The 12,554-nt window shown below is 39.7% G+C and overlaps 2 protein-coding genes across 4 annotated transcripts in view; one reads left to right on the top strand and one right to left on the bottom strand.

The window, feature by feature from the left end:
* The window catches only part of LOC115623021 (tyrosine-protein kinase Src64B), a 42,963-nt gene that overhangs the window by 27,356 nt on the left and 3,053 nt on the right, over window positions 1–12,554 (top strand). For all 3 annotated transcript variants that reach the window (XM_030517195.1, XM_030517193.1, XM_030517194.1), the window contains 2 exons: window positions 9,785–10,733; window positions 12,286–12,505. In XM_030517195.1, the coding sequence (XP_030373055.1) occupies window positions 10,481–10,733; window positions 12,286–12,505 (473 nt within the window). In that variant the 5' untranslated portion in view covers window positions 9,785–10,480. The remainder of the gene's footprint in view (window positions 1–9,784; window positions 10,734–12,285; window positions 12,506–12,554) is intronic.
* Window positions 1,698–12,554, bottom strand: part of LOC115623022 (band 7 protein AGAP004871) — a 65,672-nt gene continuing 54,815 nt past the window's right edge. The window contains exon 6 of the mRNA XM_030517202.1: window positions 1,698–1,771. Within this exon, the coding sequence (XP_030373062.1) occupies window positions 1,763–1,771 (9 nt within the window). The 3' untranslated portion in view covers window positions 1,698–1,762. The remainder of the gene's footprint in view (window positions 1,772–12,554) is intronic.

The following is a 12,554-nucleotide window of genomic DNA, read 5'->3' as shown; positions in this document are numbered from 1 at the left end:
ACACTTGGAGCAACGTTTCTTTCGTTGGGGCTCTGGGCATTTTGCTGCAATATGCCCCAGATTATTGCAATTATAACATTTAATTGCCTTCGTCTTGCCATCAGTTTCGTCATGGTGCCTCTCGCTGTTAACAGTAGGTGCGTTGTGTTGGTGTTGTTGCATTCCTTGAGCCGATCTCATATTCTCCAGTGATCTGAAAAGCTCTGAACAAGTGCGTATGTTCATCGCTAGCAATGCCTTTGTTGTCTCTTGCTGGTTGAGTCCGTTGATAATATATGAATTTATCGATGGCTCATCGATATTCGCTCGACGCCCGATAGCTAACATCGCATAGAAATACTCGCTTAATGATTCGTTGCTACGCCGTTTGCGTCGCATCAATTCTCTATGCACATCGGCCGTATTCACCACACTTGGAAAATCCAACCTTAGGGCTATTTTGAATTGCTCCCAAGTTTGATATACCTGCTGTGAGTCAAGCCATGTTTTTGCCACTCCGCGCATTTTATGCTGCACTGCAAAAAGCACCGTTTCGTTTGTCCACACATACACATTTTGAAGCTGTTCAACTTTCGCAATAAATTGCTCAGACGTTATAAACCCTTTTAATGGATCAAATTCCGGTAGTACGCCAATTACTTCTTTGATGCTTGTAAAGCCATGACCTTGAAGACTTGGTGACGTTCGTACATCTTCGTTTCGCAGCGGCTGTTCTACCTCAGTTGCATTGCCATGTGCCGTTACCGTTTCCAAGCGCCCTTGTCTATGCGTGACCTGCGCTTGTTGTTGTTGCTGCATACACACCGTTTGCACTGTTGTCGTTAGGCTTGCTACCATCTGCTTTAATTCGTCGATTTGTTTCTGCATACTTGTATTTGCTTCCAATGCCGGGTACTCATCTGTGTCAATTTCGTCTCCGCCTATGACTTGTATCAACTCGTTAATTTTCGCTGCCTTGTTTCCTTTGACCTGGATATTATGCTCTTGCAAAATAATATCCAAATCGCAAATTCGCAATTGATTTAGTGTCACTCGCATCGTTGGTTATTTTATTTGTTTTCTTTACGTTGAGACCGAAAATATACGCACGTCTGCACTCGTTGCCGTTTGCTTTTCGACTCCCTTATTAATTGCGATCTTTTTCTATCGTTGTTGCTGACTGTCTGTCTTCTTCACCGTTGCTGCCGTTCGGTGCAGCTTTTTTCCCCTTTTTCTATTTCCTTGTTCCCCTTTCGTCGTTGCTAAAAACTTGACTCGTTGCTATGCCGTGCCGTGCGTCGACATTTTCTTCCCTTTCGATCGACCGTTTTGCTAATTCCTGCCGTTTCGTCGATCTTCCTATTTTCTATCAACCGTTTTGCCAATTCGTGCCGTTTCGTTGATCTTTTCGCCCTCGTTCGTTGAGCTTCGTTACTATCGACCGTTTTGCTTTGCATTGCCGTTTTGCTTTACCGTGCCGTTTTGCTTTGCCGTGCCGTTTTGTCGAAGTTATTATACATACATTTTATTAATTAAATATTCTCTCGTGTAGAGATGAACTCGTATCCCACTTCTGAACTGTCAGGTTCTTTAATTGTATGCATTTCTTCAGTTTATTAACATACAAGTTATTAATCAAACAATATATATAAGAACTTAAAATAAGAATAACTTCTGCTGTGCTCTCGTCCACGCACACGTCTGCTCTCTTCGACCACTCAAACGATACTCCTCCCCTCATACTTGACATATCTACAAGTATTGTCGACATTCTGTCAAAATTTCATGGTATCTGACGGATAGAATAAACTCAAACAATATAATAATACTGTGTTTGTGGTATCTGTTCAAAAGCAAATATTAAGTTCTATTTTAAAATGGGCAAAACTTTTTTACCTGAACAACAGTCGATGAAATGAACAGAAATGGTATTAAATATCCACAAATCAACATTGGGATGAATATTTTGAACAAATTAAACTTATTTTGCCAAAATAAATACATATCAATAAGGTTGTCTTATTACTTTGCTACGCAACAACGAACTCTGCAATTCGTATACTATGGCGTCGTATTGGTTTCTCATACTCTCAAATGGAATGAAATAATTTTATTTCTTGTATTGGTTTTATCTAATTTCTGTTTATTTTCTTCAAACAAGTATACGCGTCTTTTGTGGACGCCCTAAATTTGAATTTGAAACGAGCTCTGCAATGCTTCTCGAAAACGTTAAACATATTATTGGGCCTGCGTGCTGACCTGGCATCAATAAAATGATTTTCTACAAATAAAAATCATAACTTTCGCTACAGGAGAAATATTTCATTAACATAACCTCAAATGCGTTGCCTATGCGCATCCTACCAGTCTGGTTAACTTTTAGGCGCACGGACGTGCGGCTGGCTTCGTGGCCCGCGGAAAAACCCATTAAAGTAATGAGCTCATCTCGTGATGTAGTCCTTCGCCCGCCCTCTTGCCTTGCCTTGTCTGCCCTTTTGATGTTTGTCGTTGTTGTTGAGGTTGACATGCTCCCGCCCTCGCCACAGCTCCTTTCCGTGTTGCCGCGCAAGTGTTATATGCTTTGGGCACGCATTTGACTCTGACATTTCCTTCCTGCGGTGCTTCTCTTATTGTTATTGTTGTTGCTGTTTATTTTTTGTTTGTTTGCCATGTCGGCTGTCACACCACCACGCTCCCACCCTTTTGGCCAGACTCCTAGCAACTTTCTGTTCTTGCTGTTGTTGCTGTTGTTACTTCACACGGCCATAGAGCGACAAAAATGCGTCAATTGTGCGTTGCAATTAACACGCCCCCCACCTCGCCCTCCCATGTCGATAAGCCGCAGCGTCAACGCCCCCATTTCAACATTAACCCATAGTCACGTTTCGCTGGCAGTGTTGGAGTCAGCTGTGTTCGGGATACTGCCAGGCCTGCGGAACACTTGTCTGCATTCCTGCACAGCTTAGGAAATCATAAAGTTGGCTGGGTTCTCTTGATTTTGACGACGTCATAGCCGGCATGATTGCCTGACTTTAGTTTTCAATTGTATTTTCTGCAATACAGCTTTAATATTCGCGAAATTACTGTGCATACCATACTAGTTGATCTGTTTTTCTACTGAAATTGCCGTGGCTCGTGTTACTAATGCCTGCTGCTCTATGTACGTACGTGACTCTATTTAATTGTACAAAATACAACCATGCTAATGGGTCGTACGTTCATTCTCTATTTATAAACACAAACAGTTCAATATAATCTTCATGATTTCCGCCCCTGTCACTCACGCAAACTTCACGCTTGCCTTGCACCCGCGCTATCCGAATTTGTTTTTTATCTCATCAACCTGTCTGTCTCTCTGGCCGTGAAGTCGGTCAATATACAAGTATATGTAGTATATGGAGTGTGTACGAACAAACAACATAAATCGCATTATAGTATTCTGCTTATTGCCATATTTAATTTGCTTAAAGGCATATCATGGGTAGACAATCATTTTAATGCATATGGCCCACGCTTTCTATTGATTTGATTACATTGATGGGCGCGTGACCTTATTTTCTGTCACAAGAATCACGAATCGGCACGGGGACAAACTTGTGCAAATGTTGTTAAAAGAAAACAAATTATTTAAAAGAATAAAAACATACATATACATACAAGTATGTATGTCATATGACATATACAAAAAGGAAGCATCTACCATTCAAGCTGATTGGAAATGCAATCGAACTAATAGCACTATTAAAGATGAAGTTGCTTAAAGATTATCCTTGCAACCACATAAATAACTCTTCTTAATCAGTTCCCAGTTTCTCTTTTAATTACGAAGAATTTATTTAAACTCGCGTTAGTTTATGCATGTGCTTGGTTTTCCCAAGAAACAAGAACGTCTTATCACATCACTATTTTAGTTTCGCTAATATAGGGCTTATTCTCAGTATTATTATTGATTCACATACATATACATCCAAGAGAATGAAAATGTCATCCCCTTGAATATAATACTTACATTTGATTGCTGTTGTAATTCAATTTATGACTGCAAACATATAACAAAAAATTCCACTTGGGCTTTATTTAATTGAAATATTATGTCAGCTGTTGGTTTGTGTGTCGGTTTTTACTTAATTCAGCTTCAATTTAATTAACTTACAATTTGACTGATGTTGCAGGGAGAGAGGGGGAAATGTTGTGAATATTTTTGTGAATAATGTATGACTTGTTTACGCGAATGTCGAAAAAGTTTAAGAAATAAATGGGGGGTAAATAACTTGCTTTAATTCAGAGTGTACAAGTTTACGAGATTACATATGAATATTTATCTACATATTATCCTATGTGTAGGTTGAATTATTTTCCATGCAAATTTGCACTATAAGCATGCGATAACACGCTTTAAATAATTTAAATGTGAATTGTAGCCGTTTTCTTTTTCTACACTGGTCCTAACTGCGTCTCCTGGTCCCTCCCACTAAATGTTTCCGCTTGGCCGAATTCGATGCTTTATGCAATTTATTGTGGCTAACAGCAAATCGAATTTCAATAGCTTAAGTGGATACAGTAGTTGTTTGTACTACTATTTCGTTGCCTGTTTTCCCGTCTGTCTATTTACTTGCCGAACCAGGCAGTTTTTCTTTTCTCATATCAGCTGGGGAATATTTTATTTAGCTTGAGAGTGTTTTGTACATTTTTCCATCTGGGGGATAGATACATACATAAATCTAAATTTGTATATATCTGTTGCTGTACATATTGAGACAACCAGACGGCATCGAAGTCGGCGCTTGGCATATATTTATCCTCATTGGCTGCCAAGTCTGGCGGCATTAATCGATAACACGTGACGGATGTGACGTTTAAAGGTGAACGACTGTCAATGCGGTTGAAGGCACAGATAAGGCCGCCGTAGTACAACCTACAACCAGCAGAAAAGGGGAGGCCAGAGGACCTCCACGTCACACAAATTGACTTTTTAAGTAGGCAACAATGTGTTGTAGGGCAACTTAAGAAATTCCACATACACACGCATTCATACATACATACTATATAGGAATATATGCATATGTAGCAATAATGATGGGCACAATAAAACAATGGGCGTTCCGTAGGCTTGTCGCTTCCCCCATGACTCCCTTTAGGACTAAATCCCCAATTGCAAAAGACGCTCGACATCTCTGCTCCAGATTGTCTACTCTTGGGTTGTTCGGTCGGTGTTTGTCGCTTGCCTGTCATCAGGAAATGACGGCATTACGGCATTACTGTAAATGCCTTTCTGTGCTCGAGGATTTCAGTTGACGTGGGACTGCTGGTTGATTGGAGACGTGAGATGGAAAAAGGCCCCTAACACATTTTTTCATAAATTTCTGTATTTTATGTGAATTTTTTCTTTGGGTAACATTTGCTAGTTACAGTGTACACGTTTCGTTATATTCTTTAACATTTATTCATTGTATTTAAAGGCTTTAGTCAAACAAGACGTCTGCTATTTCTAACAAATTGATTCAAAGTCAACTCTGTGCTCGTTTACATAAAATTCTTTAAGTCGGATAGGGTAGTACTAGTATTTAAAATGTGAGAGAAAAGGAAAAACTTTAGGAAGTATTGAAGAGGTGTTGAAGCTGCTTAACTGCTTAACTAAAGAAGAAGTTGCTTAAAGATTATCCTTTTCAACACAGCAACAAACTCGTTTCAATTTTAAAATACTTAGGGCATTCATTTGCCCTAATGAACTAGAATATTATCATTTTAGCGAAGAACAATGTTCAGCGTGTCATAATAAATCAACTGTTTTGTCAAGCTGTCAGTTTGTGACAAAGCCATGCGGAATTAATTCATATAAAATAAATTGGAAAATGACTTGACAGAGCATTTAACTAGATATCATCGAATGCAAAAATAAAAACATAAAAACTAGCCAGTTGACAAATAAAATGGTTGGAGGTGCTTTCAGCTATTCTGTATAATAAATATGGAAAAATGCAACAAAAATATTCTGTTTTAAATTAACTTTTGTTTTTGAACAAACAGTTTAATCTAGTTGTAACTAAAAGCTATGACTAAAGGGTACATACGTACTAAGTTTTACACACATTTACAAACAAAATTTAATGTTGGCTCTTTGTTCGAAGCTCATTTTCGCACCGATAACACAAACATACTGACACTTAAAACGCAATAACTTCACTTCCAATTGGTGAAATGTCATGAAATAAACATCAATGAACATCATCACTGAACAATCGATAAAGATAGCAGATTCTAACGCACCCCAGTCGACATATAGATAGCGCCACCAGGGGGCGCTAGATTCAAAAAGTCCTGTTTACTTTGGAACGCACCTTGTACTTACAAAATTGTACAGACCATAAACTATTAGAGGAAGTCCTGTTTTTAGATGAATGACAAAAAAATCATGAGACCCTAAACAATTCTTCTGGCAATAATTATTGAATTTCGATCAATTTATTCATTGTGATTTATTCATTTGTTAGGTGTGAAGGATTTATCGATTTTAACTTACTAAAATGCAGATTTGTTTTTACCCAACAATTTAGTCTTAAATTGTTCTCTAAATTGGCAAATTGACATTCGTTTACTCAGAATGGAAATCGCAATAGCGTATAAAAATACAAGTTAGTCTGTCACATCAAATGTGGAGCTCCGCTCATAATTTCAACATCTGCAAGTGCATAATTCACTTTCATTTCGAATTCTGACAAATATGACACAAAAATCCCTATCGTGCGCTTCATATTGTGTAGTCGTCGTCTTTGGGGAACATGACAAACCCACAATATCCAATTAAGTATTCATTTAGTTTTGTCAACTTCAGCTACATGTATGAAAATTCATTGGTTGTGTAACGCTCATCGACAACAGCATGAAGACAGAACGGCACGCATACATGGAAGTGAATCCTTGCCCTTAAAAGTAAGCTGGAAAATTACATTTTCATGTCACATACACGCATTCACACAAACAACATAGTATGTATGAGTATACTGTGTGTATTTACAAAAGTGTGGCGTCGCTGCTACGAGTTTTGATCTCATAGCTGTTGCTCCTACTGTTGGCCATCAACAATAAAACATTCATATTTAGGGGCTTCGTCAAATCGTGCTTGCCAAATTCCATTCCATTTCCGGGCGCTCACAATACCAGTTGTGCATGGTGGATCCAGCTGGTGGTGCAACTTTGGTGGCCTGCACTTGAACTAGAGCTTGTAAACCACAAAACAGCAACTGCCTGTCAAATCCATTGCTACCCACAAACTAGCTCAGCTGCTCGGCTCGTAGAACGCAAAAATTCATTGACATCTGAGCCGAGACAGCTTATAAATAAAACATGTAGCATCAGCGCTTATATGTTTTTATGGCTCTGGCGTCTGACCCTCTAGATCGACGGCCTTTGTCATTCTCGCCTGTGGAGGTTCAAGCACCTTCCCAAACACACATTTGACTTTTATGCGTTCAGGCAAATCTTGACAAAGTTTGTTTGTTATTTCGATGCGCGACGCATGGCTTTTATCAACTCGAAAGGACAATAAAGACAAAGCTATTTGGCGGTAGGGAGGGAAAGGGGTTTGCGTGAAAACAATCTCTTCGATTGCTGCTGGCACAATTTCCAATGAAACGCTAGCATTTTTGTGCCAGTAGAGAAGCAAAGAAGTAAGCGACAGCTAGCTAGTAAAGTAAAGGATTTAGTCTCTTTTCATATTGGCCCTCAACTTTCTATTCTAAATTTTCTCCTTTTCTTCTTTCTTCATTGTTTTTGTTTTTTGTGCTTTCGAGTGCCGTTCTCACTTATCTCCACAGCGATGGGTTCCACTTTTTAGTTCTTTCCTCTGCGGCATCTCATTGTTGTCTGCTGCAAGCGCACAGACACAAAAGCAAATGAACTTTTTCTTTCAATTTCGAGAATTGTCGTTGGGCAGCCATTGGCAAATACACTTAAGCCTTAAATTAAACAAGAGTTCCATAAAATGGCACAAATACACGCACACTCACACACACACACACACACACACACACACACACACACACTTGGTGGATACGGAGGAGTCGGGATATTAGTTAATGCTTGAAATGTTTCCTGGCAACTGGCTACGAATTTCATGCCAGCTGCGCACAAATGCGCAACAATAACAATTAAAATTGAAAAGTGCACCAGCAATTTATGCCGACAGATAACACCACTTATGTATATGCAGTTTGCTGCAACAATTGTTGTTGTTATTGGTGTGGTTGCATGTGATGTTGCTGTTGTTGCCATTGTTGCCTTGGCCTCGCACACGCCCTTGTTCCGTATCTAGTCGAAAGACAAAACCCATAATTATCCAATTGAACAATAAACAGATGCCCGCCAAGGGTGCGACGGTTGAGACAAAGTCAATAGACGACGCAAAGGACAGAAGGCCAAGAGTTTGTCTTCCTCCCCATCTGCCTGAATGCTTGCCTGCTGTCCAGTTGACAGGCAGGCACTGGCACAGTGGTACACTCTAATATAAAATATTTCAATGTATACATATTTCAAGTATACTTTTAATATTTACACCAATAAATACAGTATGTACCTGCAGGCTTGATTTGTGGACGTACAAATATAAAATATATAAATGAATTTTATTGATTAAATTAATTTTTATAATACGTTGCAATTATGCACTTTCCTCCTGTGCAGTAATCGTTCTATGGGTTGTTGAAATGTATTAAGACTTTTAAGTAATATAATTACATAGGTACAGCTTAATCTTTTGAACTCATCAACTAAGAAGATTTTTAAGTGTAATTCAAATTGGAACGATTTTATAATACGAAGCCTCAGTCTGACAAACCTATTAACGCAAAATGCAAACTTAAATATGAATTGAACGGAAATCAATATAGAAACCCTCAGCTTATTCACAGGAATCCGGAATAATTAAGGAATGTGATTCCCAGCCAGTTCGTGAGTAGCCTTAAAAATGAACAATAATTTAAGGATTTACTTCCTCGCCAATTGCATCAAATAATTGTATTATTTCCCACCTGATTAGCTACACAACATTGTAGAAAATAGAAACACAAGTACATTTTTTTTAATTATGTTATATCAGACGGATTGACAGATTGTAGAGGGTATACACAATAATGTCGCATAATCGATCAAATCCATGTCCGATCCCATTGAATTGAAAAGCTCTTTCTTAGAGAAACATTATACGATATATACAAGTAATTTCCTATAGGGTATTTACATAAAAATCAACCCCGTATAATACTCAAATACCTATGAGTTCATGTCCAGCAACGAAATGCTTTCTCATACTCGACCACTGTGCCTGTTTGTTTTTGTTCTGCTGCTACAAGTATTGCGTTTGGGTGCAAGTGTGTGTGGGTATTTAGGGTGGCTGGCGCTTTGGTGCTGCTGTGTGACAAGTGCAACTGACCTGACAGCAAGGAGAGACGAGAAATGATCATCCTGGCAATGGTTGGTCACTCATTCAGATGCAGATGATGGGGTTGTGGCTGGCGTTGCTGCAGTGTGGCCAAGTCAAGTGGAATAATGTGCCAAAAACGTTTAGCCTGCAACGTTGCAGGGACACACACAGAGGATACAATTGTGGCCCCACAAAGAGACTGGCAAAAGCATTTCGTTTCTCTTGAGAGGCCACTGACTCTGGCGCTATTGTTTATGTTATTCCTGTTGTTGTGCACTTCTTCTGCACGTTGCGTTTTAATGCCATTTTAATGAATATTTATTGAGTTTCCTTGTTTGCGCTCCACTCTTTACTAATTATATTCGACTTTGTTTATTCTGTTTGCAGGTGACAAGCGTGAAAAATGCTCAACCAGCTGCTAGCTGCAACCGCAGACATTTTGTGGCTGGGCTAATACAGCAGCAAAAATAAGAACAACAATAAAGATCGCTAGGATAATCAACGAACAGGTTGGACTCTGAAGGCAGAAGCAGGAAGGGGACGTGAACCTTTTATACTTGAAATGCATTTTTAAAAGCACACATCACACAATAACAATAAAGGATAAAAATAACACAAAATAAATAAGCAAACCAGTAAATTAAATTTATATATACATAAACCATAAATCACATAAATACACTGGAACGTAGAGCAGGGCGCAGCCCCTTCAACGCCCTCCATGCAACTTTTTATGCAAGCTTAAGGCAAATTTTTGTTTGCAAACAAAGCCAAACTTGACTGATAGCTTAAAAACCAATAATAGAGATTAGCGTAAGCCAAAACCAATTTACAAAGAACAAAAACAACAAAAGCCAAGAACAGTTCGATTCTTTGAATTATTTCGAGTAAATATTGAAACGAAACATGCCAAATACAATTTGCGACAGACGCCATCTGTAACCTGACGCAGCAGCTACGCGTTAGGCAATCTTCAACAGAGGTCAAAGGTCATCATAAATCGCCCGCCCGCCCGCACACCACAAAACTCTACACACTCATCAAATTAGCCAGCTCGCAATACCTAGGACATTTACTAGCGCCATGGGCAACAAATGCTGCAGCAAACGTCAGGATCAGGAGTTAACGCTCGCATATCCCACAGGCGGATACAAAAAGTCCGATTACACCTTCGGCCAGGCGCACATCAATAGCAGTGGCGTCGGCACCGCACTGGGCCAGAAACACAACAATGGAGGCTCTTTGGACTCACGCTACACACCCGATCCAAATCGCGGACCCCTGAAGATAGGCGCTAAGGGCGGCGTTGACATCATCAGGCCGCGCACCACGCCAAGTAAGTAACGGAGCCCACATATGCACAATTACCTCCTGCATAAAACCTACATAGGGTAGGGGGTACACGGAGTTAGGGCTAATATCATGCATTTGAAATTAGTTTTGTGTGCTAGGAGACTAGAAACGACCTGGCAACAGCATTTAATTAGCAAATTTTACTATTTACTATCCAATGCCCAACCTGCTATTTTCCCTTCTCCGCCTGGACTCAACATTTCACTGTTTGTCGTCTAACTATTTGTGTATTCATAGTATATGCTGTTAGCGATAACCTTTATGGGGCAACTGCCATTAAAAGTTAACCTTGACTAGTTGGTGTTGACTATGGTTACGTTTTGTACCTTCTGGCTGAATCCAGAAAAAGCAGGGTTCGCGCCGTAGGGCTCTTGACAATGCTAGGCCCCCACTGTATATATATTCTACTTTTAATGCTGTTTAGGTCTATTAATTTCGAAGGGTCACAATACGAAAAGGTTGTCTACTTTATTGCACTCTTTCATTAAAACGATATCCCAAGCAAACTAGTCATATTTGGAATCATAAAGACATACCTTCGTAGAGAATATCAAATTGAACAGGAAAAACTACTTTACTTATTAGTTAACATTTTCGAGTTGAATTAAGAGCTCAATAAAGGCTTCAATTAAATGATTTTGTGTGATTCATACTTATATTATTGGATATATTCCAATACTTTAAAAAATTTTTAAATTTTTGTCACAAAAGATGCAAAATTAGAATAGGACCGAGTGAAAAAATTTATATATCAATCGGGTAAATCAGAATCGTCGAATAGTTGTGTCAAGTCTCTTCTGTTTGTTTCTTCTTATGCCCATTACCTTTGCGTGTCACGAAGGGGGGCATTACTAAATACGAACCAAGAACCACAACGAGGTGCACATAATAAGCAACCGATTAGCTTTTTGGCATCTGTCATTGCACTGTCCAGATTGAAGGCATAAATCGGCTTTGGGCTTGTAAACCCGACAAATGCGTTGAGTGTTTTTTATTTTTGTCTTCTGTGATTTGTGCGCTGCACAGCCGAGTCAGCACCAAGAGTATTTGGTGTCCTCCATTAGAAGACCGGACAAGGCTTCTGGCCCATGTAAATGCCTGCGCGACAGGCCAACTTTTGGCCTCGTCGTCGTAGGCCGCTAAATCAATTAGCGAAATGCACACCAGTGCCAAAACGGAATGTGGCTTGGCTTGCTTGGCTAACTGACTTACTCGCTCTCTACAACCAAAAACATGAAATTGCTTTATTTATCGTTGAAAAATTACAAGAGTTGCGCCAAAACTCCTGCCAGCCAATCCAAATTGGAGAGCGGTTAGGGCCTGTCGGGCAGCCAACTCATTAAATTCTAATTATGTTTCAACGCAAAGGCGGTGGGGATTGTAGAAAAATTTGCCAATTTGTTGCCATAAATTGCAATTTAGGAGACGCTTCGAAGTATGCAACGTGTAAATCAAATTTGCAACCAGACGAAAATTGCCATCAACTCACAAGCAATATTTTTATCCCGCTCTCCATCTCGCATCTCCATCTGCAGCTGGCGTGCCAGGTGTCCTGCCTAAGCGGCGTGTCGTCGTCGCCCTCTATGATTACAAATCGCGCGATGAGTCTGACTTGAGCTTCATGAAGGGCGACCGCATGGAGGTCATTGATGATACTGAATCCGACTGGTGGCGTGTTGTCAATCTGAGTACACGTCAGGAGGGCTTGATACCGTTGAACTTTGTGGCCGAGGAACGCAGCGTGAACAGTGAAGAGTGAGTTAATGGGGTTTTCAATTTTTTCTTCTTCTAATATTTAATGACA

Source organism: Scaptodrosophila lebanonensis, unplaced genomic scaffold (genome assembly GCF_003285725.1).
Source record: "Scaptodrosophila lebanonensis strain 11010-0011.00,11010-0021.00 unplaced genomic scaffold, SlebRS2 tig00000043-arrow-pilon, whole genome shotgun sequence".
Lineage (NCBI taxonomy): Eukaryota > Metazoa > Arthropoda > Insecta > Diptera > Drosophilidae > Scaptodrosophila > Scaptodrosophila lebanonensis.
This window is presented reverse-complemented; position numbering and strand designations above follow the sequence as displayed.